Source organism: Leuciscus leuciscus (genome assembly GCF_965113295.1).
Source record: "Leuciscus leuciscus genome assembly, chromosome: 17".
NCBI classification, from domain to species: Eukaryota; Metazoa; Chordata; class Actinopteri; order Cypriniformes; family Leuciscidae; genus Leuciscus; species Leuciscus leuciscus.
In genome coordinates, this window is record NC_138741.1 from 35,177,642 (window position 1) to 35,204,500 (window position 26,859).

The 26,859-nt window shown below is 38.4% G+C and overlaps 1 protein-coding gene across 1 annotated transcript; it reads right to left on the reverse strand.

Moving 5' to 3' along the window:
• Positions 1-1,107: 1,107 nt before the first annotated feature.
• Positions 1,108-24,139, reverse strand: jdp2a (Jun dimerization protein 2a). The gene is made up of 4 exons (XM_082143668.1): positions 23,232-24,139; positions 8,835-9,052; positions 6,850-6,954; positions 1,108-2,032 (listed from the first exon to the last, which is right to left on the reverse strand). The coding sequence occupies exons 1-4, from the start codon at positions 23,320-23,322 to the stop codon at positions 1,874-1,876; spliced, it is 573 nt and encodes a 190-aa protein (XP_081999794.1). The 5' UTR covers positions 23,323-24,139; the 3' UTR covers positions 1,108-1,873.
• Between the last annotated feature and the right edge of the window lie 2,720 nt (positions 24,140-26,859).

A 26,859-nucleotide genomic window follows, 5' to 3' on the forward strand; every position in this document is an offset into this window, starting at 1 on the left:
AGGACAGACAGAACCCGCTTTACAACAGGGGAACCAGACTATGTGAATTTGCACCGGGAGATAAAGTACTTGTATTGCTCCCTACTTCTAATTCTAAATTACTCGCTAATTGGCAAGGACCCTTTGAGGTCATTCGAACAGACAAGCGTGCCACACAAGTGCTGAAAAGTGAAGCCAAAGCATCTTGAATGCCCCAGTTTAGGTTATAAACCCCGCCTCCCCATGAAGTCTACTGGACGCGATGGAAACTAAACATTCAAATTACACTTCAAATAAATTTGATCAAAGATGTTTTCTGTGTTTAGGTAGATTTCTCACGCTGATTTAAGTGTTCGTTTTTTTATTTTTATTTTTTATAAGTGTGGTCTTAGTTAGTTATTTGATGTTATAAAAACGGGAATGTGACGTAATGATTGACAGCTTCTCTAAACAAAGTAGTCACCAAGGCACCAACTGACTTTTTTTTGGATTTTCGGGAGGAGATTGGAATTCAACTTTAATTTCTACATGTCCATAACTGTTTATTTCACACAGTAAATTTTGTATTAACCGTTTCTGCAGGAGTGAGGGCGTGACCTTGATATCTCAGTTTTACTTCCGGCTCACTACTGCGCAGACTCGGGTCCCGCGTTACTATTGCGCAGAAGCAGATGTCCCAGATGTCAGTGCCATATTAGGACTTTGGCGGCTTCACTTTTCACCAATGGAAGAGAGTGAAGGGGCGTCGTCCATCTTTTTTTACAGTCTATGCCCAATAGTTTTAGTTTTAGATGGCTCCCCGGCCTGAGTCGGGCGGTGGGGGTATGTGGCGAGGGGGCGTGGTTCTGCGACGGGAGAGAGAGTTGGGAGACGAGCAGTGTGTAAGTAGGACAAGTACAAATGACAAACACCTGTGTCTTGTAGCAATTGGCATGGAGAGACCGGATATACTCTGCTAAAATCCTTGAGAAAGCAAGATCTAGAGACGACTGTCACTGAGAACTTCTGTAGAGAGTTGGAATCAGCAAAAACCATCTTTCACCACTGATGGTCATGGACACATAAATCAGAGACCAAATAATTCCAATCAAACATTGTGTATATTATAATTCTGAGTTGGACAAACTGTAGGTTTTTGTGTTTTATTGTATGTATGTTTCCTGACTAAAAATGACATTGCAAAATGGCTGCAGGTTGTCCAACTCTAAAACATTTCTGATAATGGCAAAATAACATTTGGGAAACACTTGTTTAATAATTGCTTGCAGTTTTCACAGCTGTACAACAAATTGAATAAGTCACAGAAATAGAGGTTATGAAATTGTTTGTTGCATAAAATGTATCACGTCTAGTGATAAGTCCATGTACTGGAAGTATAAAAATCATATATATATAGTAGATAACTATAATAAATTGGCAAGATGTAAACAGTTCATACATATGTGCATACATGACGCCTGCGTCAGAAAAACAAAAAACCCAATGAAGGCAGCAAATGGTGAGATAGTCCATGAAGAATCATCCAGTTTACATGGCGAGGCCACAACATGTGTGCGATGAGTGTTTTCATGAATTCATAACAAACTTTAGACAACTCTTTCCTAAATGGACTAAAACAAACAAGGCACTTTATGACAAAAAAGTTTTTTGTGACAAAAAAGTTTTACAGGAGAAAAACAATCCCATAAAAGTTTTGTAACGAACACACAGCCCAATACTGAGGCCGTCAGTGTGTTTCTCTTGTTGCTTTGTTTATTCGCACCTCTCCAACCTCGAAGGTCAGAGAACGAACGCCATTTTCTCTTCCTTAAAATGTCCAAGTGCTTCGAGCCAAGTGCTTCAGCTAGCAGAAGAGCTAACCTGTAAACAGTAACATGGGAATGTGTGATCCTTCTCATTCGGCCTCTTTCTCGGGGCTCTTGATGCTGTCTGTCCTCACGATGCATGTGGGCCGATGGCGATTGAGCATCAGTATGAGCTGCTGTCGTTCGTGCTTCAGCTCCTCGATCTGTGACTTCAGCTCCGAGTTCATCATCTCTAGACGTTCAGATTCCTTCAACGGAAGAGTTGAGGGCACGTTAAAGGGATAGTTCACCCAAAAATGAAAATTATCCCATGATTTACTCACCCTCAAGTCATCCTAGATGTATATGACATTCTTCTTTCAGACGAATACAATCAGTTATATAAAAAATGTCCTGGCTCTTCCAAGCTTTATAATGGCAGTGATTGGCTGTTTCTGTTTTGAAGTCCATAAAAGTGCATCTATCCGTGATAAAAGGGCATCTATCCATCATAAAAGTGCATCTATCCATCATAAAAGTGCATCTATCCGTGATAAATGTACATCTATCCGTGATAAAAGTGCATCTATCCATCATAAAAGTGCATCTATCCATCATAAAAGTGCATCTATCCGTGATAAAAGTGCATCTATCCATCATAAAAGTGCATCTATCCGTGATAAAAGTGCATCTATCCATGATAAAAGTGCATCTATCCATCATAAAAGTGCATCTATCCATCATAAAAGTGCATCTATCCGTGATAAAAGTACATCTATCCGTGATAAAAGTGCATCTATCCATCATAAAAGTGCATCTATCCGTGATAAAAGTGCATCTATCCATCATAAAAGTGCATCTATCCGTGATAAAAGTGCATCTATCCATCATAAAAGTGCATCTATCCATCATAAAAGTGCATCTATCCGTGATAAAAGTGCATCTATCCGTGATAAAAGTGCATCTATCCATCATAAAAGTGCATCTATCCATCATAAAAGTGCATCTATCCGTGATAAAAGTACATCTATCCGTGATACAAGTGCATCTATCCATCATAAAAGTGCATCTATCCGTGATAAAAGTACATCTATCCGTGATAAAAGTACATCTATCCATCATAAAAGTGCATCTATCCATCATAAAAGTGCATCTATCCGTGATAAAAGTGCATCTATCCATCATGAAAGTGCATCTATCCATCATAAAAGTGCATCTATCCATCATAAAAGTGCATCTATCCATCATAAAAGTGCACCTATCCATCATAAAAGTGCATCTATCCGTGATAAAAGTACATCTATCCGTGATAAAAGTGCATCTATCCATCATAAAAGTGCATCTATCCATCATAAAAGTGCATCTATCCGTGATAAAAGTGCATCTATCATCATGAAAGTGCATCTATCCATCATAAAAGTGCATCTATCCATCATAAAAGTGCATCTATCCATCATAAAAGTGTATCTGTCAATCATAAAAGTGCATCTATCCATCATAAAAGTGCATCTATCCATCATAAAAGTGCATCTATCCATGATAAAAGTGCATCAGTCCATCATGAAAGTGCATCTATCCATCCATCATAAAAGAGTGCATCTATCCATCATAAAAGTGTGCATCTATCCATCATAAAAGTGCATCTATCCATCATAAAAGTGCATCTATCCATCATAAAAGTACATCTATCTATCATAAAAGTGCATCTATCCATCATAAAAGTGTATCTGTCAATCAAGTCCATCTATCATCATAAAAGTGTATCTGTCAATCATAAAAGTGCATCTATCCATCATAAAAGTGCATCTATCCATGATAAAAGTGCATCTATCCATCATAAAAGTGCATCTATCCATCATAAAAGTGCATCTATCCGTGATAAAAGTGCATCTATCCGTCATAAAAGTGCATCCATCCATCATAAAAGTGCATCTATCCGTGATAAAAGTGCATCTATCCATCATAAAAGTGCATCTATCCATGATAAAAGTGCATCTATCCATGATAAAAGTGCATCTATCCATGATAAAAGTGCATCTATCCATCATAAAAGTGCATCTATCCATCATAAAAGTGCATCTATCCATGATAAAAGTGCATCTATCCATGATAAAAGTGCATCTATCCATCATAAAAGTGCATCTATCCATCATAAAAGTGCATCTATCCGTGATAAAAGTGCATCTATCCATCATGAAAGTGCATCTATCCATCATAAAAGTGCATCTATCTATCATAAAAGTGCATCTATCCATCATAAAAGTGTATCTGTTAATCAAGTCCATCTATCCATCATAAAAGTGTATCTGTCAATCATAAAAGTGCATCTATCCATCATAAAAGTGCATCTATCCATCATAAAAGTGCATCTATCCATGATAAAAGTGCATCAGTCCATCATGAAAGTGCATCTATCCATCCATCATAAAAGTGCATCTATCCATCATAAAAGTGCATCTATCCATCATAAAAGTGCATCTATCCATCATAAAAGTACATCTATCTATCATAAAAGTGCATCTATCCATCATAAAAGTGTATCTGTCAATCAAGTCCATCTATCCATCATAAAAGTGTACCTGTCAATCATAAAAGTGCATCTATCCATCATAAAAGTGCATCTATCCATGATAAAAGTGCATCTGTCCATCATAAAAGTGCATCTATCCATCATAAAAGTGCATCTATCCATCATAAAAGTGCATCTATCCATCATAAAAGTGCATCTATCCATCATAAAAGTGCATCTATCCATGATAAAAGTGCATCTGTCCATCATAAAAGTGCATCTATCCATGATAAAAGTGCATCTATCCATCATAAAAGTGCATCTATCCATGATAAAAGTGCATCTGTCCATCATAAAAGTGCATCTGTCCATCATAAAAGTGCATCTATCCATCATAAAAGTGCATCTATCCATGATAAAAGTGCATCTGTCCATCATGAAAGTGCATCTATCCATCATAAAAGTGCATCTATCCATGATAAAAGTGCATCTGTCCATCATAAAAGTGCATCTATCCATGATAAAAGTGCATCTATCCATCATAAAAGTGCATCTATCCATGATAAAAGTGCATCTGTCCATCATAAAAGTGCATCTGTCCATCATAAAAGTGCATCTATCCATGATAAAAGTGCATCTGTCCATCATAAAAGTGCATCTATCCATCATAAAAGTGCATCTATCCATGATAAAAGTGCATCTGTCCATCATAAAAGTGCATCTATCCATGATAAAAGTGCATCTGTCCATCATAAAAGTGCATCTGTCCATCATAAAAGTGCATCTATCCATGATAAAAGTGCATCTGTCCATCATAAAAGTGCATCTGTCCATCATAAAAGTGCATCTGTCCATCATAAAAGTGCATCTATCCATGATAAAAGTGCATCTATCCATGATAAAAGTGCATCTATCCATGATAAAAGTGCATCTATCCATCATAAAAGTGCATCTATCCATCATAAAAGTGCATCTATCCATGATAAAAGTGCATCTATCCATGATAAAAGTGCATCTATCCATCATAAAAGTGCATCTATCCATCATAAAAGTGCATCTATCCGTGATAAAAGTGCATCTATCCATCATGAAAGTGCATCTATCCATCATAAAAGTGCATCTATCTATCATAAAAGTGCATCTATCCATCATAAAAGTGTATCTGTTAATCAAGTCCATCTATCCATCATAAAAGTGTATCTGTCAATCATAAAAGTGCATCTATCCATCATAAAAGTGCATCTATCCATCATAAAAGTGCATCTATCCATGATAAAAGTGCATCAGTCCATCATGAAAGTGCATCTATCCATCCATCATAAAAGTGCATCTATCCATCATAAAAGTGCATCTATCCATCATAAAAGTGCATCTATCCATCATAAAAGTACATCTATCTATCATAAAAGTGCATCTATCCATCATAAAAGTGTATCTGTCAATCAAGTCCATCTATCCATCATAAAAGTGTACCTGTCAATCATAAAAGTGCATCTATCCATCATAAAAGTGCATCTATCCATGATAAAAGTGCATCTGTCCATCATAAAAGTGCATCTATCCATCATAAAAGTGCATCTATCCATCATAAAAGTGCATCTATCCATCATAAAAGTGCATCTATCCATCATAAAAGTGCATCTATCCATGATAAAAGTGCATCTGTCCATCATAAAAGTGCATCTATCCATGATAAAAGTGCATCTATCCATCATAAAAGTGCATCTATCCATGATAAAAGTGCATCTGTCCATCATAAAAGTGCATCTGTCCATCATAAAAGTGCATCTATCCATCATAAAAGTGCATCTATCCATGATAAAAGTGCATCTGTCCATCATGAAAGTGCATCTATCCATCATAAAAGTGCATCTATCCATGATAAAAGTGCATCTGTCCGTCATAAAAGTGCATCTATCCATGATAAAAGTGCATCTATCCATCATAAAAGTGCATCTATCCATGATAAAAGTGCATCTGTCCATCATAAAAGTGCATCTGTCCATCATAAAAGTGCATCTATCCATGATAAAAGTGCATCTGTCCATCATAAAAGTGCATCTATCCATCATAAAAGTGCATCTATCCATGATAAAAGTGCATCTGTCCATCATAAAAGTGCATCTATCCATGATAAAAGTGCATCTGTCCATCATAAAAGTGCATCTGTCCATCATAAAAGTGCATCTATCCATGATAAAAGTGCATCTATCCATCATAAAAGAGCTCCACACGTCTCTGGGGGGATTTGTGATGCATTTCGTGTTTTCTTACACAAACGCATTGCTTCACTTCAGAAGGCCTTTATTAACCACCCGGAGCCTGTGGAGCACTTTTATTATGGATAGATGCACTTTTATGATGGATAGATGCACTTTTATGGACTTCAAAACAGAAATCGGCCATTCACTGCTATTATAAAGCTTGGAAGAGCCGGGACATTTAAACTCTGATTGTATTCGTCTGAAAGAAGAATGTCATATACACCTAGGATGACTTGGGCTAATTATAATTTTTGGGTGAACTATCCCTTTAATACGCCGGCGCTGCATGTTGACTCTTACATGAACCACTTACCCTTTGGAGATACTCCGTTCTCTCTTTCTTTTTGTTTCGACATCTTGCTGCTGCCACTTTGTTTTTCTCTCGCCTTCTTTTCCTCCGGTCTTCCTCTTCATCTTTCTGGCAACAGCAAAAATCAAGGCTTTTAATGAGTCTGCTAAATGTCCTACAATCTGCCATTAAAGTACTTCATTTGTTTAGGCAACCTGTTTAAAACATTCAATATTTATCTTTAAATTCAAGGAAGTTGCATGCAATATTTTAAAAAAAGAAAAGAAAAGAGTATTATAAGAGTACAAATATAGTTGCAAACTATAAACTGACCATTTTTAAGAGCTTTATCATTTTTGACCACTAGGTGACATCCATGCATAGAAAGTGTTTTGTTAATATTCCAAAGTGCTGTTGATAATTATACATTTCTGGTTGGGATTTATAAAACCATGTTATCTAAATCAAAGAAGAATAAAAAAGGGACAGACCTTGAAAACATATTAATCATAGTATTCTGCAGGCTAGAGTGAGAAAGCTTTCTGTTTGCCATCAAATTATGCAACGCAATAATTAATTAAATATCAACAAACTTTTGCGGAATGAAAGCTATAGTATCATAATAACTACAGTCAGTCGGAAATAGTCTTGCTGATCACATAAACCGAGCCTGAACGGATGGCGATTATGAAATGCTTGTCGTTTAATAGTAAAAATAACGCAAGTCGTTCATAAGGGTATAATACAAACTTCTTTAATAAATAACATTCAGTCAGTCTGCATTAACAGGAGCAGCTGTTCAGTCAGCAACATCTGCTCAAATGAAAGCGCATTGCTCTGTTCTTTATAGAGCTGTGCTTTTAAAAACCCGCTACTAACATCTCCAATATCAAACTTAATGAAGAGGCAGGAAATGTAATAAATAGTCTGATATTAAAATATTTATATCTCAATAAAAAAATATTTACAGTACAGTATTTATAATAAAATAAATATTTATGAGTACCAATTTACCACCCTACTTTAATTCAGTTAACTGTGACGTGAACATGTTTTACCGACTCCATCTCTGGTCTAGTCTAAATTTCATCAGTGTAGAGGGTTTTTTACCTGTCACTGCAGAAATAGCCTGATATATTTGGGCCAGATGGCATTTTTGCTTTTATGTTTCATTTGTGATTCATTAGATTCACTTTTTGTTATGATTTCAGAGTCTGTTTCATTGAAGCAGTGACTGTCTGTCCACTAGATGGAGTCACTGCAGTTTGATAAGTGCACAGAACACACCACCACCGATATGTGTTAACACTGACTGCACAAAAAGCTGAACCAAACACACAGATCTGCTCAATCTTCCCAGGTACACACAGGCAGTGCCGCTCCAAACTCACACACCTGTAAAGATAGAGCTGCACCTTCAAGCTTTATGATTGGCTGATACACTGGAACAAAAAATTGGTGCTGGGTTTACTTTGAAACAGTTTTGAATTAGAAATTGCTAGTAAAATGTACAAAGAATTACAAAGAAATGGCAAGTAACACATTGAATTAAAATGTACAATTTTGAAGTAAAAAGACTGAAATGATATTTTCTTGTAAAAACAAACTCCAATTATTTTTGTTTCATTTACAACTTGGAAAAATAATTTTCTACAGCTCACATGCATGATGTTTACATGTAGTCTGAGACAAATGTGATGCCAAAAACACGTCATCAGAGAAGAGAAGAGATGTCGCTGCAAGAGGGAGGGGAAGTTGTTCTGATTAAAGATTACGAGGCATATGAATTTAAAACAATGATGTGTTTATAATAAACACTGCAATACTCCATAAAAAAAAAAGAATTGTCAATTTAGATTTTTAGCAAAGCAGTTTACAGCTCCACTTTTTAGTTTCCCTGCAGATTAATCATATAGGAAACACACTGGGTCACGCTGATGTGAACTAGTTGAAGTAGATAAAGTGCTGTTTCCTTCAGATGCCCTCAGTCTAGAGATGAAGACGCTCACCTCAGCTTTAATGGGGAGCGGCCGCTTGCCCAGCTTTCCCAGTAGATGTAAAGGCGACAGCATGGCCCCGAGGTTGTAGAGGTCGGCGTACTTCAGGTGTTGGGTTAGTGTGGTGGCAGAAATGCCCACCAGAGGGCCCAGACTGGGCAGTGAGCCCGCCGTCACCGAGGGGTCCGGGATCTGTCCGGGCATCACGTCACCAACACCCCTGACCACAGCTGGAGGAAAGACAACACGTTATATAGAGACTAATAAGCCGTCCGTCTATTACATTTTTTAAATCGAGTTATCAGTCGAATATCAGTCGTTTAAGACACCACCAAGGCTTATTAAAGTGCCACATTATGCTATTTTAAAGGTTCCTAATTTAGTTTTGGAGTCTCCTGCAACAGGTTTACATGCATTCAAGGTCAAAAGCACTTTAATTCTCTTTTTATAATTCTCTTTGCAGCATCAGCTCTTTTCTCAGTCTCTGAAAGGATTAGTACAAAAACTCATTCTCTCTAAGCCCCTCCTTTTCGAAAGTCTACTCTGCTCTGATTGGTCAGATGACCCAGTCTGTTGTGATTGGTCTACTCTGCTCTGATTGGTCAGATGACCAAGTCTGATGTGATTGGTCTACTCTGCTCTGATTGGTCAGATGACCCAGTCTGTTGTGATTGGTCTACTCTGCTCTGATTGGTCAGATGGCCCAGTCTGTTGTGATTGGTCTACTCTGCTCTGATTGGTCAGATGGCCCAGTCTGTTGTGATTGGTCTACTCTGCTTTGATTCGTCAGATGACCTAGTCTTTTGTGATTGGTCTACTCTGCTCTGATTGGTCAGATGACCCAGTCTTTTGTGATTGGTCTACTCTGCTCTGATTGGTCAGATGGCCCAGTCTGATGTGATTGGTCTACTCTGCTCTGATTGGTCAGATGACCCAGTCTGTTGTGATTGGTCTACTCTGCTCTGATTGGTCAGATGGCCCAGTCTGTTGTGATTGGTCTACTCAGCTCTGATTGGTCAGATGGCCCAGTCTGTTGTGATTGGTCTACTCTGCTCTGATTGGTCAGATGGCCCAGTCTGTTGTGATTGGTCTACTCTGCTCTGATTGGTCAGATGGCCCAGTCTGTTGTGATTGGTCTACTCTGCTTTGATTGGTCAGATGACCCAGTCTTTTGTGATTGGTCTACTCTGCTCTGATTGGTCAGATGACCCAGTCTGTTGTGATTGGTCTACTCTGAACAAAATATCCCGTTACAGTTCAGTAGTAATGATTTCATGAACTTCTTCACTGAGAAAATAGAAAGCATCAGAACCACAATTGTAAATGTTCAATCTTCAATCGCGCATTATAATTCAGCTTCAATTATCACCCCGCAAGAACAATTACAGTGCTTTACAACTATAGAACAAAAAGAGTTAAATAAACGTATCACTTCATCTAAAACAACAACATGTTTATTAGATCCTATACCAACTAAACTACTGAAAGAAGTGTTACCTGTAGTGGAAGAGCCTCTCCTCAATATTATTAACTCGTCTTTATCTTTAGGTCATGTTCCAAGAACATTTAAACTGGCAGTTATAAAACCTCTCATTAAGAAACCACAATTAGATCATAATAATCTAGCAAATTATAGACCCATTTCAAATCTTCCATTTATGTCTAAAATATTAGAAAAAGTGGTGTCCGCTCAACTGGGCTCTTTCTTGCAACAAAATGATATCTATGAAAAGTTTCAGTCTGGATTCAGACCGCATCATAGCACTGAAACTGCGCTCGTTAAAATGATTTACTTTTAGCTTCTGACCAAGGCTGTATCTCAATACTAGTTTTACTTGATCTTAGTGCTGCGTTCGATACTATAGATCATACATTACTCTTAGATCGACTACAAAATTATACTGGTGTTCAAGGACAAGCACTAAGCTGGTTCAAATCATACCTATCTGACCGCTACCATTTTGTCTATTTAAATGGAGAAAAATCGACCATAACTCCAGTAAACTATGGAGTGCCGCAGGGATCTGTGTTAGGCCCTCTGTTATTCTCAATATATATGATGCCACTTGGAAATATTATAAGGAAACATGGAATTAGTTTCCATTGTTATGCTGATGACACTCAAATATATATTTCATCACGGCCGGATGAAAACACTAAATTTTCCAAATTGACAGAGTGTGTTAAAGATATAAAAGATTGGATGACGCGTAATTTTCTTTTATTAAATCCAGACAAGACAGAGGTAATACTTATCGGTTAAAAAAACCGCCCACAAAACCTCGCACAATACAACTTTAACATCATAGGATGTCCTGTTACTTTATCCGCTACAGTAAAAGACCTGGGTGTTATACTCGATTGCAACCTGTCTTTTGAAAATCATATTTCATATGTTACAAAAACAGCCTTTTTCCACCTTAGAAACATTGCTAAGCTACGTAATATGCTATCAGTTTCTGATGCAGAAAAGTTAGTTCATGCATTCATGACCTCGAGACTGGATTACTGTAATGCTTTATTAGCTGGTTGTCCTGCATCCTCAATAAACAAGCTACAGTTAGTCCAAAATGCCGCCGCTAGAGTTCTTACTAGATCAAGAAAATATGATCATATAACACCGATTTTATCATCACTGCATTGGTTACCTATAAAGCTCCGTATTAATTACAAGGTATTGCTACTGACTTATAAAGCCCTAAACGGCTTAGCTCCAGTCTATTTAACGGATCTTCTATCGCCCTATAATCCATCGCGCTCTTTAAGATCACTAAATTCCAGGCTTTTGGTCATACCTAGGATATCCAGAACCACCAAAGGAGGGAGAGCATTTTCACATTTGGCTCCAAAACTCTGGAATAGTCTTCCTGATACTGTTCGTTGCTCAGACTCGCTCTCCCAGTTTAAAACTAGATTAAAGTCTCATCTCTTCAGCCCGGCATTCATATAATCCTACAGTTCAAACTACAATCCGGCCTCTAGCTCATAAATGCCAGAGGAGAACTGGCCCCCGACTGAGCCTGGGTTCTCCCAAGGTTTTTTTTTCTCCATTAGGTCACCTGATGGAGTTTTAGGACACCATTAGGTCACTTGATGGAGTTTTTCGGTTCCTTGCCACTGTTGCCTTTGGCTTGCTCAGTTGGGGATATTTTGGGGATATTTAATTTAATTTGATCAATCAATAAATTCCTCTTGAAACAAACTTTGTTGTATTATTTTAATTTAATACTGTGAAGCTGCTTTGATACAATCTGTATTGTGAAAAGCGCTATACAAATAAACTTGACTTGACTTGACTTGACTCTGTTCTGATTGGTCAGATGGCCCAGTCTTTTGTGATTGGTCTACTCTGCTCTGATTGGTCAGATGACCCAGTCTGTTGTGATTGGTCTACTCTGCTCTGATTGGTCAGATGACCCAGTCTTTTGTGATTGGTCTACTCTGCTCTGATTGGTCAGATGACCCAGTCTGTTGTGATTGGTCTACTCTGCTCTGATTGGTCAGATGGCCCAGTCTGTTGTGATTGGTCTACTCTGCTCTGATTGGTCAGATGGCCCAGTCTGTTGTGATTGGTCTACTCTGCTTTGATTGGTCAGATGACCCAGTCTTTTGTGATTGGTCTACTCTGCTCTGATTGGTCAGATGACCCAGTCTGTTGTGATTGGTCTACTCTGTTCTGATTGGTCAGATGGCCCAGTCTTTTGTGATTGGTCTACTCTGCTCTGATTGGTCAGATGACCCAGTCTGTTGTGATTGGTCTACTCTGCTCTGATTGGTCAGATGACCCAGTCTTTTGTGATTGGCCTACTCTGCTCTGATTGGTCAGATGACCCAGTCTGTTGTGATTGGTCTACTCTGCTCTGATTGGTCAGATGATCCAGTCTGTTGTGATTGGTCGACCGCTTACAGCTTGTGTCGGAAACCACATGACCATTAGCATATTGGAATCTCTTCCTGAAGTGCTCTTTTTCAGCACTTGATTCACAGTAATACGAACAGTAGTAATGCCGTTAATTATATATTGGCATCAAAATAATCACAAATATAGCATGAAGAATATTCACTAATACTATACTACACTTTAAAATACTGAGACCTGCAGGACTGCAGTTATTCAGCCTATATACACACACTTTTATTATATTATCTATTTTAATAACACATATTTGTTCAGATTACATTCTGTGGAAATTGATCATGGCAAATTTTTTCATGTTAAATTCTCGTGAAGTGAACAAAGGAGTGAATGTTACCCAACCGATTGTAATTGTGTATTTATGCAGAGTCAGGAATACTTCCTACTTATTGAAAAACGAGAGAAAGTTATGTTCATGAGCTGACAGACAAGACGTGTTAGAATATGTGTTATAAATGCCAGAGCGCTGATTAATGGATTTATGAATTTTATCAATATATTATTAGAGGCTTGTATTATAGTAATCATTGTATATTGTATTCAAATGAATTTCCTCCAAATATATTATCCTGTTTAAAAATTAAATACAGAAATATATTGTGTGAGATAAGCTGACAATCTCTATATCCTGTGCAATTAACAGACATCCTCAAATTACATTACAGATCTTTATCCTGAAAACATGTCCTGCTCGACTGATATGCAGCACATCAGATCAGTGGTTTGACTCCTGTTGCACGTTCATTCAGACAGTATTCGAGAGGTTACTGTGAGATGCTGTTTGAATGGGACATTTTGAGACCATAAGCTGGCATTATGCAAATTAGTTACAAACCTACGTAGGTTCGAGCACCTGTGAGTTTATGCAGCTGTCAATCCCAAAAACTGACAGTGTGAACGTAGCCATAATTATTATTGAAGAATTGACACATCAACTACAATCATATAAGACTTCAAAGGGAAAAGTAAACCAAAAGTAATGCAAAATATGTTATATTTTATAATGTCCTAAATCCAGGATTTAAGGTCATATCTTTACAAAATAAAAGTCACCCTCACAACACCACCTGTGTAGAAATACCAACAAAGCAGCGGCAGGTTTTGTCCAGATGTTTAATCTGTCACTGGAATCCATCATTTGGACCTTTTCTGACAATAAAAAAACAACTGAACAATAAAATAATGTTTTTAAAGTGCCCCTATTTTCAGGTGTGACCTTTCATGCACAGTGTAATACAGCCGTTTGTGAATGTAAAAGCTCTGCAAAGTTTCAAATGTCAAAGTGCAGATAAATTTGTCTCCCAAAAGAAATTCTGAACTGCCTGAAACGAGCCGTCAGTAACTCCAGACTCACTTCCTGCTCGAACCTACGTAGGTTTGTAACTAATTTGCATAATGCCAGCTTATGGTCTTCATTGGCTGAACAGCTGCTCTTTGCTCCTCCCTCAAACCCTGTAGTTTATCTAGAGTTTGGTTCGTGTTGTTCATGTCGAGAAGACGCTGTTTTCTGCTGACAAAGCAAATCCACTTTGATGAGAGTGATACGGTAAAACCCACGCCATCGTTACTGTTCGCATCACTCTGTTTACAAGTGCTGAGGAGGAGCTGAAATTAAAATAAGTAGTGGGTGTTTCGTTTCCGACATGCGTAGTAAGCGGTCGACCAATCACAACAGATTGGGCCATCTGACCAATCACAGCAGAGTAGACCAATCACAACAGACTGGGCCATCTGACCAATCAGAAACAGACTGAGCCATCTGACCAATCAGAGCAGAGTAGACCAATCCCAACAGACTGAGCCATCTGACCAATCAGAGCAGAGTAGACCAATCACAACAGACTGAACCATCTGACCAATCAGAGCGGAGTAGACCAATCACAGCAGACTGAGCCATCTGACCAATCAGAGCAGAGTAGACCAATCACATCAGACTGGGTCATCTGACCAATCAGAGCAGAGTAGACCAATCACAACAGACTGAGCCAACTGACCAATCAGAGCTGAGTAGACCAATCACAACAACAGACTGGGACATCTGACCAATCAGAGCAGAGTAGACCAATCACAACAGACTGAGCCAACTGACCAATCAGAGCAGAGTAGACCGATCACAACAGACTGGGCCATCTGACCAATCAAAGCAGAGTAGACCAATCACAACAGACTGGGCCATCTGACCAATCAGAAACAGACTGAGCCAACTGACCAATCAGAGCGGAGCAGACTCTCTCAAAGGAGGGGCTTAGTGAGACTGAATCCTTGATCGAATTGTTTCAGACTCTGTCAGAATGAAAATTTAACTTTGAAATTAGGAACCTTTTAAATAGCATATATGGGGCACTTTAACTAACCAACAGAAATGTTACATACACACAAGTCTCCACTTATTGTTTTGAACACATGTCCATTGTGCCCATGCACTGTCTATTCTGCACATTAGATATTCAATATCTGACATGTGTATATAATACGACCACTTACAGACCGTTGGCAAGATAAGCTGCTCCTTTCCCCCCCCTTTTTTTTTTTTACGAGAGGCACAAAACTAGACCCAGACACATTCTCCTTAAAGCAGTGGAGAGAAGAACTGAGAACTGAGCCAAGATCCGCCCGCTGCCCGAGTTTCCTCCGTCCAAATCTGAGTTCTCCATGTCAGCCGAGAGGAATGTGGCCGCAGACGAACAGGACAATGTCATCGGCCTCAAATAAAGAAACCCTTCAGATGTGCAGTCCATAGCTCGAGAAGAACTATTTTAAAGGAAACATTCTCAAGTCTTTCCATTCTTACAGAGAGATGAACTACAGAAAGGGACCGGCATGAATGAGCTTCTTGAAGAAACGCCCTCACTATGACACCAGAAATCACTGCCATATGTGAACCTCTGCATGGCACACACACCAGTTCTGACTCAGAGGAAGTTTCATTAGTCTTTGCTCAGGCAAGCTATCATTGCTCACACTGAACGTTAGTCATTTAAACAAACACCTTAACCTCCTAACTTAAGCACATCGCTCGTCATGCACTCTTTCTCACTGAGAGATCATTCAAAATGATGTGGCTTGCTGAGAAGTGTTACTTTTGTAAGAGACTTTTGCCAGGCAGACAATATAAAATGAGAAAAAAATATGCCTTTTTAAAGGGTAACTCTCGTCAAAATTTAACCTGGGCTCTTTTTGTTAATCTACCCGAGGCAAACTTTCGGTTAAAAGCATAATTAGAATGGAAACGCCACTTTTAGGTTCGACCGTATTTTCGTTTTAGGTTAAATGCCTTGTGAATGGGAGTGAATGGGGCACTTCTATGATGGCATCAAAATCGCTATTTTTAAAACACTAAAAAGGTTAGACACAACATGAAACTTTGCTGGAAGTATCACCAGAGTCTCTACACATGAACTCCAGCATTGACAACATTGTGTACACAGAGTTTACTAAAAATAAAGATTTTGAACAACTCACTGTAACTGTTGTTGTTTCCGTCCGCTGGCATTTTGACAGTCAAAAATAGTCGATTTCCGAATGCGAATGAACCAAGTGGCAACCTGCCTGTCTCTCTCTTGAAACCAACACGGAAGTGATTTCAACGGCAATTCATCGACTGGCCGCTTGAGGCTGGCTGCAGAAGTGAGTCAAATCTGCATCTCCTCCATGTTAAAATACCCAACTTTACAGCAGAAAAAAACACATTTACAGCCTGGTGCAAAAAGTGGCTTTGGTCTATATAGCTTATTTTTCTCTTCATGACAACTGTGAGGGGGGTGAATTTTTTTATAACTCATCCGTTTACATTATATTAAGCCTTAGAGTAATGCATAATTTTGAGTGACAGGTGGATTCCCGCTGCTGTGGTCATTAGTCATCATTAGCCGTTTGTCTGCTGTCTGTCAGCCGTCACGTTACCTCAGCTCATTGTCTGACTGTAAAAATAAATTAATTCGGGAGTGACGCGCTGCCAAGATGGCGATGGTCGGCCACGCCCACTTTAGGCTTAAAAAACGGTCTTCAGAAACCTCTTGTTTTAAATGACCTTGTTCGGTTGTTGTGCTGGTTATTGTCGTCTGTTGTCGTTGTATGCTTGTATGTGGCGGTTGGTCGGTGTGGTATTAGTCGTTTTTCAACTCTCAGCGTCTAGAAAAAAAACTTGTGATGAGCGCCTCGTGACGCTGCTGCCGTTTTTAATTAAACGCTCCCATTTTCAATGGGAAAAATCCTTTGGTGGACACACGGCCTCAGCTTGGATTCAATCTTTAATTTCAACTTTCAACTTTATTTTAATGACTATAAACTCAATAGTTAGTAGTAGTGGGAAGTTCGGATCATTTTACTGACTCGGATCACTAAGGGTGCTTTCACAGCTGTAGTTCGGTTCATTTGGTCTGGACCAAGGGCGAAAAATTATACTTTGTAGCATTTTTCAGGCGTTATGGTTCGTTTTCACACCACACTGATCCTCTGGTCCGAATCAGTTCATGAGTTGATAAAACTAACCAAAATGCAGTCACATGACAAACATCCACATCACTTGTTGGCCAGATGTGTCTTGAACGCACTTCCATAACTGCACTTCGATTGGTCAGAATTAACATGCGGGAAAATTCCAACAGAACTCCCGGAAGTAAACAAAGAGGAGGAAAATCCGGCAGACAACACGCCGCAGTTTACTATGGAGAGATGATTGTTTATGATGACTGCGTAGGCTGATTGTATCCTTGGTCATATTTTATTATATAGTTTGTCTACACCACTTTAGACAAACCATAATATTTGAGAATGAAGCGAGGATGCGGCTCGAAAATAACGTTTCTATTTTCTATCAGGCTCCGCACCTCCTCACAACTCCAAGTTTGTCCGCGAGCTGCCATGCTTAAGGTGCAACCTGTCAACAAACATTTCTCCTCATCCCATAATGCACAGCGCAGATGCTATGGCAACTGGTTTAGTCCAAAAATGCGCAGTTCTTTAGCAGTTGGTTCTGTTCGAGGTCGGATCACGTTCTCACCACAAACGAACCGCTCCAGAGTTCGTTTCGAAGCGTAACGAGACCACCTCGAGTACGCTTGTTTGGTCCGCTTTTGGTGCGCACCCGAGTGCGATTGTAATGGTGTAAAGTTTGTAAGCTATAAAGGTCGATCAGAAGACGCAAAACTCGCGAGTTTTGAATTTTTCTATGCACAGCTAAAATTGCTTTAACACATTCAGTTCCACCAGGTGTTCAGACACCTGAACAATACATTTGCAATGTCTTCGTGGAGTGGAGACATTGCAACGACAGCAACTCTACAACAATGACAGCAAGAAACTAGAGCTGTGTGATTTTAGTGCATTTCTTTCCTTCACAGATCTGCGCTTTCATTCCTCCCTAAAAGCCCAAACTTGACATCCAAATCAAATACAGTCTACTGTTGCTAAACTGCAGGATGTAGTCGATGATAAAAAGAGTTATTAAAGGTGTGGTATAATGCCCTTTTCACAAGATGTAAAATCATTACACTCCCAGAGTGTGTATGTGAAGCTTTAGCTCAAAATACCCCACAGATATTTTTATATAGCATGTTAAAACAAAAACGCAGCGGTTTGTGTCTGTTCCTTTTAATGCAAATGAGCTTCAACAGTTTGCACTCACACAGACATGCACTGAAAATTTCTAAAACTTTTAGCCTTTTATGTTCAAACCAAATGTATGCAGCTTATGTGTAGTTATCTTCTAGTCATTGATTAGCATATTCTGTCATGATAATCTATAAATCGTGTTCCGGGGGCGGGGTTTATGTAAATTTTAGGGTTGGTGATGTCACTAACCCGGGAGGAATGTGGTGTAGTCTCTACCAGCCGTTTGTTGTAGTCCTTAAAAAGCGATTTCTTCAAAAGCAAATATCTCCCTTTGCTTTGAACTTTGAGCGTCGTAACTTTGCAGATGTTGTTTATGCTCAAAAAGCAACATTACACACTAGCTAAACTTAGAAAAGTGAAATCATAATCAACCACCCCTTTAAACACCGTCGGTTATGTCTTAAGGTAACATAAACAGTTGCGAAATAAGATCCGGTCTTAAAGTGACAGTAGCCTAATAAACCTGCTGCTGTCTGTGTCATTAATGTTAATTTAAACAACAAAAGACAAAGAAAAAATCAATCACTGCTCTATAGTAGATTCATTAGGGTTAATCCATATTCCATTTATACAGTGAAGACTACGTAGTGTTGTTTTACATTTGATTACTTTCTGTTGATAAAGAGTGTTCTGTTTACTATTATTAGGCTATGGAATATGTTGCACATGTTGCTTGCTAATAATTAATGAGATGTGACAAGGTTCTCTCACAGTTATGAACAAACGTTCCAGTAACGTTAATAGCGTTTGTTCAAAGTTATCTGGTCTTTAATGATGTTCTCAAAACGTTAGCACAAAAACATTAGTTATAAATTGTTCATGGAATGTTTTTTAAGAAAGATTTTAGTTGTTTTTAAATGTTACAACTTGTTTTCAGAAAGTCCAAAGAACATTCAAAAGTAACATTCCATAATGTGTGAAGAATGATGAAACGGAATGTTCCCTTAACGGTCACATAGCCAAGAATTTTTTATTTTATTTTTTTAAACTGGACATTATGAACATTTTGTTGATTTGGTAAAAAAAATATATATATATAATTCAATTTATCACTACACAATGTCAGACAAAGATGGAGGGATCTTTTGTATTTGCCAGAAATTACCCATCTAGGAACAACAAAGAACACTCAAAAAACCCTACAACCTCAAAGAAATATAGTAAGCTTATATTCCCAGATAGGCATATACTGACTAACCCGATGCTTAACTAAATCCCGTCTGCAATACATTAATCAGGAACATTTTCAAGTGTGTTTCATATTCAGAAGGTGTGTGAGGTTTCTCCGTCTACAACACGAGCCATCTTACTAAAAGCCCCAATGGAAAAATGATTTCCACAGTAAAAAAAAAATCACCATCTTTGAAACTTTTAACACACTTCCAAATAAAACTTCATACCGACCAGTCAAGACAAGTATGTATTGAGGGAATGACAGCATGAAGGATTTGGAAAAATAAACAGAATACAACACTGTTCTCTTTGTTTAGATTTTCACTGGAAAGTTCTATAGAGCGCTTTAGTTCAGAGCCGTGCAAACCGACGCTCTCTCCGCTGTGACCGTTACCACATGTTATATTAATATTTTGATCCATTATCACAGATAAAGTGTTGCTCTAATTGATTGACTGCCCCGTTCTTCAGTAAATATCCAAGTAATGCTGTCTAGCACTACAGAGAATGATGAAACATGCCACACTTGATTATGTTGTTTGTCCAAGTATAATATGGACAAGCAAAGTAAATACAATAATACATTTATTATATGTTAAATTCAGCACAACCAAGATAAACAACATATCCATAGAAATTGAGAAATTGTGTTCAGCAAGTAACTGATTTTAAACTACGTCTATAAAAACCATAAATAAAAGTGACTTGTAAGAGTTAATATTTAATAAGGATATAAGTTATGGGTGCACAAATCTGAATAAATTAAGAATCACAATTTTTTTGTTTCAAGCTGAGATCATGATTCTGAACAAACAACTAGCCTAAACAAAATAACATATGATTTAGAGGTTCTGACTAAATTTTAATTGCTGCCGTCTATTTAAAAATGCTTAAAGTCCCCCTGTAGTCTATCATTTTATCCTTTGAACTCATCTTTAATCACCAAAATGACATTTGTTCCTTGAAAAAATAATTATTCACGCCTTAAAATACTCTAGCTTGAATGTAACTCGACACCCTTGCCTCATTTAGTATACGCGGTTCTATGAATATGCAAATAAGCCCCACCTCCACTCACTCAGCTCAGAGATCCACTGGTTGACGAGCACACATTGATCTGATTGGTTACAAGGTAGTTTGTGACGTCAGCGACCAGCGATTTCAAAGCGTGTTTTTGAGACTGTCTTTGGTTCACTGCAGTTTTAAGGAGGAAATACTCAGCAATGCTGTCGACTTATGAACTTACACATGGTTTGTCTTAAAGCGTATTAAAAACACCACATAGACACAAAAACAACATTAAAAGCTGGATTTTCACCACAGGGGGACTTTAATTGATTTGAATGAATTATTATTTTTAAATCTGTTTGAATGAATGATTCAATGACTCGCTCATACTAGGTGTGTTGGACTTGAAGCGGCGCTGGACTGATCGGTGTATCTCATCATTATGGAGACGTCTAATGCTCTCTAATCGCTCGCAGGGTCTTTAATGTCATACAACGATCGTTTCAAGTCCAACACACCAAAAGACTTATTTGTTTCATTACTGAATCTCTTGAGTGAATGATTCAATGACAAATACATATTCTAACAGTCACTTGTCGCCACCTACTGGTGTAACTATGTAATTGATACAATCTTTATTTGAAGCGTCAAGTTACTTTCAAAAGGTGATTTACTTGATTTTTGATCGCTACCATAGACATCAGTGTTTATATATCGATTATTGTGACAGAAATAATCACACTGAGTGTGTTGAAAAGACAGCTTCACACACAGTTTCATATCTACACATGACAACGGCTCTCTCTGGGTCAGAACGCAGATCTGAATGTTTGCAGTGATCTTACTTTTTTTAAAGTTTAATAGACAGAGACAAATCGTTGCCATTTTCTGTGTTTGAATCGAGATCGCCATCTTTTAACGATTAATCGTGCAGCTCCTCTACAAATTAATTAATTCAGCAGTTGTAACAAGCGCCGCTAAAACAGTTCAGTCTAATTAAAAACCTATTTTACCCGATATTTGTGTGTGCTGTCTGTGTATTCTTATGCTTGCTGCAGAATCATATTGTTAGCATAGCAACATATGAACATCTGATTGTAAGTCGCTTCATGTGAGTCGTGTTTAACAGCATTCAAATTAACCATGAGGTTTCATTTAGTCCAACAAGGCAAAGATTTAGAGAGTGATTTTTCCCTGCTTCTAATTATAAAAGTGACTGAAATTACCGGTACACCCTAAAACGACACTTCCAAACTGACACTAAGCAAACCTTTTCCAATCATCAATTTAATATTTAAATATTGTTTTAAAGACATAGACTGTGTTTTAGATAAATCTCAAAACACTGAAGTATAACCACATTTCTGCATGGAAAGAAGTGTTTTCAGAGACAACAGATTTCAGATTGAGCTCATGTGCTGTTTCATAAATGAATGCAGTTTAAAGTCGTTTCATATGAAGTATAGCAGCATTTCACAACATGGCATGTTTAACACTAAACACTCTTCACATTTTATAATGTTAACGAATAGTACCAATACATTTCGATAATTTTACACAGTTGTTAATGCCTGAGAGCGTCATAATGCACATTGATACCCAGTAGGTTTATTGACAGTGACATATATTTGCATGGAGTTGCTGTTGATCACATCATTGCGTGTATGAGCTGTGTGTCATAATCAACGTTCCTACATCTGTAAAGGTCAGTGTCATTCCGTTGCATTATGCATGCAGTTATAATAGCACTGTTATGCAATGAGAAACAGTTTCACACATTGCTTCCAGATTTTATCGCCCACTTCTTTTTGAGTGGAAGTGAAACCCTTTTCTGAACAGCTGAAAATGCTGATGATCTACAGAGTTCATTTAACTTTATTGTGATGTAACATGCAAATTTTTGCAGCACTTAAGTTTTAGATCATGTTTTAAATAAACTGAGGCGAAGACACTAATGCCATATTCGGATGATGTATATTTCCAACTGCATATTACTGTAAAACTGGACTGGAACCCAGATTTTAACCTACAGTACAATATACATTTTGAATTGAAAAAAGTTTGTGTCTACAGTATTGCTGCCCATTAACACACATGCATCCGTTTCACTGATTACAAGCTTAATGGAGTGTGTGTGACACCGGACAATACAGTGAAATAATAAGGTGAAGATGATGAACATATGAATGTGTATTTGCACCACGCCCTACAGTGACTCAAAATGATCTCAAAGCGGAAGTTTCTCTTATGTAACATGAACTTCAGTGTTGAGTCTGTCTGTCTGTCCCATCATCAGTGAACATTCCCTATGTAGGCTAGAGATGGACATGCCTGAGAGAAATGCGTTCAAACTTGGAAATAAAGAGGTATTTAAGTTGCATAACGCATGCAGCTCCTGCAACAGAATCTATTGTTGTTATTCAAGATAAATACGCACGTTGCTGATGTTGCAATGTACATTATGTGCTTGCAAACACTCGGGCAGTGTCTCAAAACCTAGCGAGTTCCCTAGATAGACAGGATTTTTGCGCATCACTGAATCGGAGCGCGCGCGCGATGTCCATGAATGCTCCTGCGCGCGTCCGATGCGCAAAAACGCGCTCCGCTAGGCGTCTCTCTGCGCTTTGAGACACAGCCGGGGAGAAATGCAGAGCCTAGGACTCGAAGCCGTGCAAAAGTTGTCAAAGTTAGCCTCTTACCTGACTTTGGTCTCGAGGTGAGCGAGTGGAGTCCCTTTGTGACGTCAGCTGGAGGTCGCGAGTAGATCTTGAAGAGCGGGAATCGTTGCATCAGCTCGAGTCGCGAGCGCTGATCCCTGATCGGGAAGAGCGAGGAATGCGGAAGTCAGACGTCAGCAGGGAGGATGAGAAATGAACTGCAGGGAAAACACTCATGGAGAAGTGGAGAAGTGAGGAGCAGAGACTCGCTCCACCCCTTAGAAACCAGAAAACAAACATTCCGTTCACCGTCAGCGCTTTACATTCCCTCAACAAGCAGAAGTTCTTCTCAAACGGCAGATTGATGTACCAGGACCGGTTTTTTTAGCCGTTCATCAGTAGCTACCCCATCAAAAAAGGGTCCTCATATGTTGATGCACTTATTTAATGGATATATGAATATAAATAGTTTTAAACTGCAGTATAGCTTGACCCTGCAATCCTGGAGGCTGCAGTTTCAGGACTGCAAATAGGACCACATCTTTTCTTTTTTCTTTTTTTGTATGTACTAGCACTTTATACTATACTTTAGGCTAGGCTACTTCTCCTAAACAACCCATAGCCCTAAACATAGCATCATTTTTAACCTAATTAGTTTCAGTTTCAGTTTTCTTGAATTTAAAAAGACATACTGGGAAAGATAGGAAAACCAAACTAACAGGGAACGTTTTGTTAACATAAAGAAAACATTTCTGGCTAACCAACAGAGAGGATGTCTGTTCTGGGAACATTATGGCAACCAAAAATTGTTAGCTGTGTGTTGGTAATCCTCCTGATTTTTTTTTTACCTAATTTGTTTCAATATATGAGTTCAGATTCTGGTTTTAAATCCAGTTTTCTTGAGGAAAAGACCTAATTTTTCAACACATAAGTAAGCAATTTATGTTCGCAGTGTGACGTTTTTCATCTGGTGTGTGACACTAAACTTATTTGCACTACAAATTAGTGTGTTTATGATAACGATAATAAATTAAAATAATATGACTATATATATATATATATATATATATATATATATATATATATATATATATAAATAACACCCGCTAAGCACCAAATGCAAGTAAAAATCGTTATTAGCGGTTACACTTTATTTTAAGGTGTCATTGTTACTTTGTGTCAGTTATACATTTAAGTGCTGAGTAATATTAAGTAACTACATGTACTTACTATATATTATGGTAGGATTAGGATTTGGTTGAGGGTTGGTTGCATGTAATTATGCATAATTTATTATGCATAATTTACTATATGTTAAGGACATGTTAAAATTTAGTGCTTTAAAATAAAATGTTACCGAATTAGCTATATGAAATGTGTCAATCGCCATATTTTTATGAATTATAGCAATGCAATGTTGTGAGAACATGAACGGGCAAGTGCTGCATCATCACGAAAGTGTAAGCCTTGCTAAATGAAATATTCAAGAGCAAGAAGACACGAAGGGGAAACCAATGTTACACGCTGTGTGGGACGTTTTCTCTGCGCAAAATCCGAAGCGCGAACCCAGAAATCCATGTCTCAGACAGCGCGTGAATACTGAATTGATCGCTCTTTCTCGTCTTTTTGTGCTTGAAAATGCCTGTATTGGCGACTGTTTTAAATTCATGTTCCTGGCATCAGAATAAGTTCCTCTTGCAGCATCTCCTCTCTTCTCTGATGACGAGGGCGGGGCTATAATCTGTTACTCACATTCGATCAGCCAATAGCAAACCACAACCATCCAATCAATTCCCCACAGACACAATCAAGCCCCGCCTACATTGGTTCTCATTCGAAACTTCACTCATTTGAAAATGTTATATGACATGCAATTTTTCTAAATGTAAGTGTTTAGCATGAGTCCACATACACCGCCTTTCTTTTAATCGCATCTATTATGAAGTCATTTGTCTCTTTGCACACCGGTTATTTATTGCTGAGCCTGATTCATCTAACTCTAACTATCAGTGAACATTCAAGACAGACTTTGCTGTAAAAACCACATTATATTTGAAAATATTAATTTCCATTGTAATCGTCCACATGAGCCATTGGTGCTTGGACCCATGGTTTGTAGCTATATTTGTTGGATAATACCGTCAATCATATCAAATAAAAGCGCACTGAAATAAGATAATCCCGCAAACTGTAACTGAACATGTTGGTGTAAGGGTGACTGTAGTCTGAACACGGTCCGCTGGCTGAACATCTGATGCAAACAGCAACACAAAATTGTAAACACTTCAGGATTTTCGAGGTCGTCATCTGACACAGACGTGTGTGTCGCGTTCTTTAACGGTTAAAGATGCCGTGATGCCAAACCCCCTTATGGAAAAAGCAAGCTGTCGTGTTTACATCTGTGACAATGAGCACTCTATGTTGGATTTGGATCAACTAAACGTTGGATTTTCAAAAGTATGTGAAGTATGTAAAGTTTGTGGCATAGACCCTTTAAAACACGTCCAAGAGTTTTACACATAGGTCTGTTATTGTAGGGAAATCAACGTTAGGGGATTAAGCTGTATGAAAATTGAAGAGTTAATTTGCAATAAAAACAATAAATGTCACGTAAAAAACAAACAAAAACGTTATTCTCCACATACAGCACGTTCTGAACCCTAAACACGTATTGTCACAAAAGCTGATAATGTCCTCTGTCATAGCATCAAGGGTTCACGTTTTACAGCAGAAACCGACAAGCACTAGCCTGGGAAAACCCAGACAACTTACGGCAAATTTAGATTTGCTCTGCAAGTAGTCTGGCAAAGAGCTCATTCAAGCCCATTTCTAATCCCTCGAAATCGCGGCCCCAATCAGAAACGTTGGGGCGGGCTTTACACGATGACGATCGCTTTGATTGGTTTTAGGTCTATCCAATTGCGCCCAGAGGCATTTGAGCGACGTCCGTTGGTGAAACGCAGCAACTTTTAAATGCATATTCAAATTGCAAACACATGAGGACAGTCTCCATGAAAGACCCACTGGCAGATGAACGTGCTGCTACATTTCTCTCCGAAACAGTAGGAAATTAAATTAGATTTAATAGAGGATTTTAACTGTGACAAGATGATTGACAGGGCAGTTTACGTGACAGGACGCACGCGACAGATCCGTCCGATAAAGATGACGAAGTAGTGTGTCCTAAAGCTTGCCTACTTTTTTTGCTACACATTCAAAAGTAAATACCTTTTCTTCACAAAAAGAGTACATACTTTTATGGCGTAGTGTAACTTAGGCGAATTGGGACGCAGCATATGGCTTTACACGATGACGATCGCTGTGATTGGTTTTAAGTCTATCCAATTGTGCCCAGAGGCATTTGAGCGACGTCCGTTGGTGACGCCCCTTTGGAAATGAGTTATTAATGAAGCTTTGCCAGACCATAACTCAATTACTACTGAGAATGGTCTGGTTTTAACCAGGCTAGACAAGCACCTTTGTTGTTTGAGAACACAACCCAATAAGTCAGTTTTAGCGAGTCAGCGCGCAGTATTCAGGTCAGGTGACAAGGCTGCTGGTCACTTCGGAAAGACGCACTAGCTGAGAGGAGTTTCGTCAAAGCTGACTAAGAGTGATCGAGGATGGATAATTTAGGCGAACTTGATGAACCCATAATATCTTCTCCGGG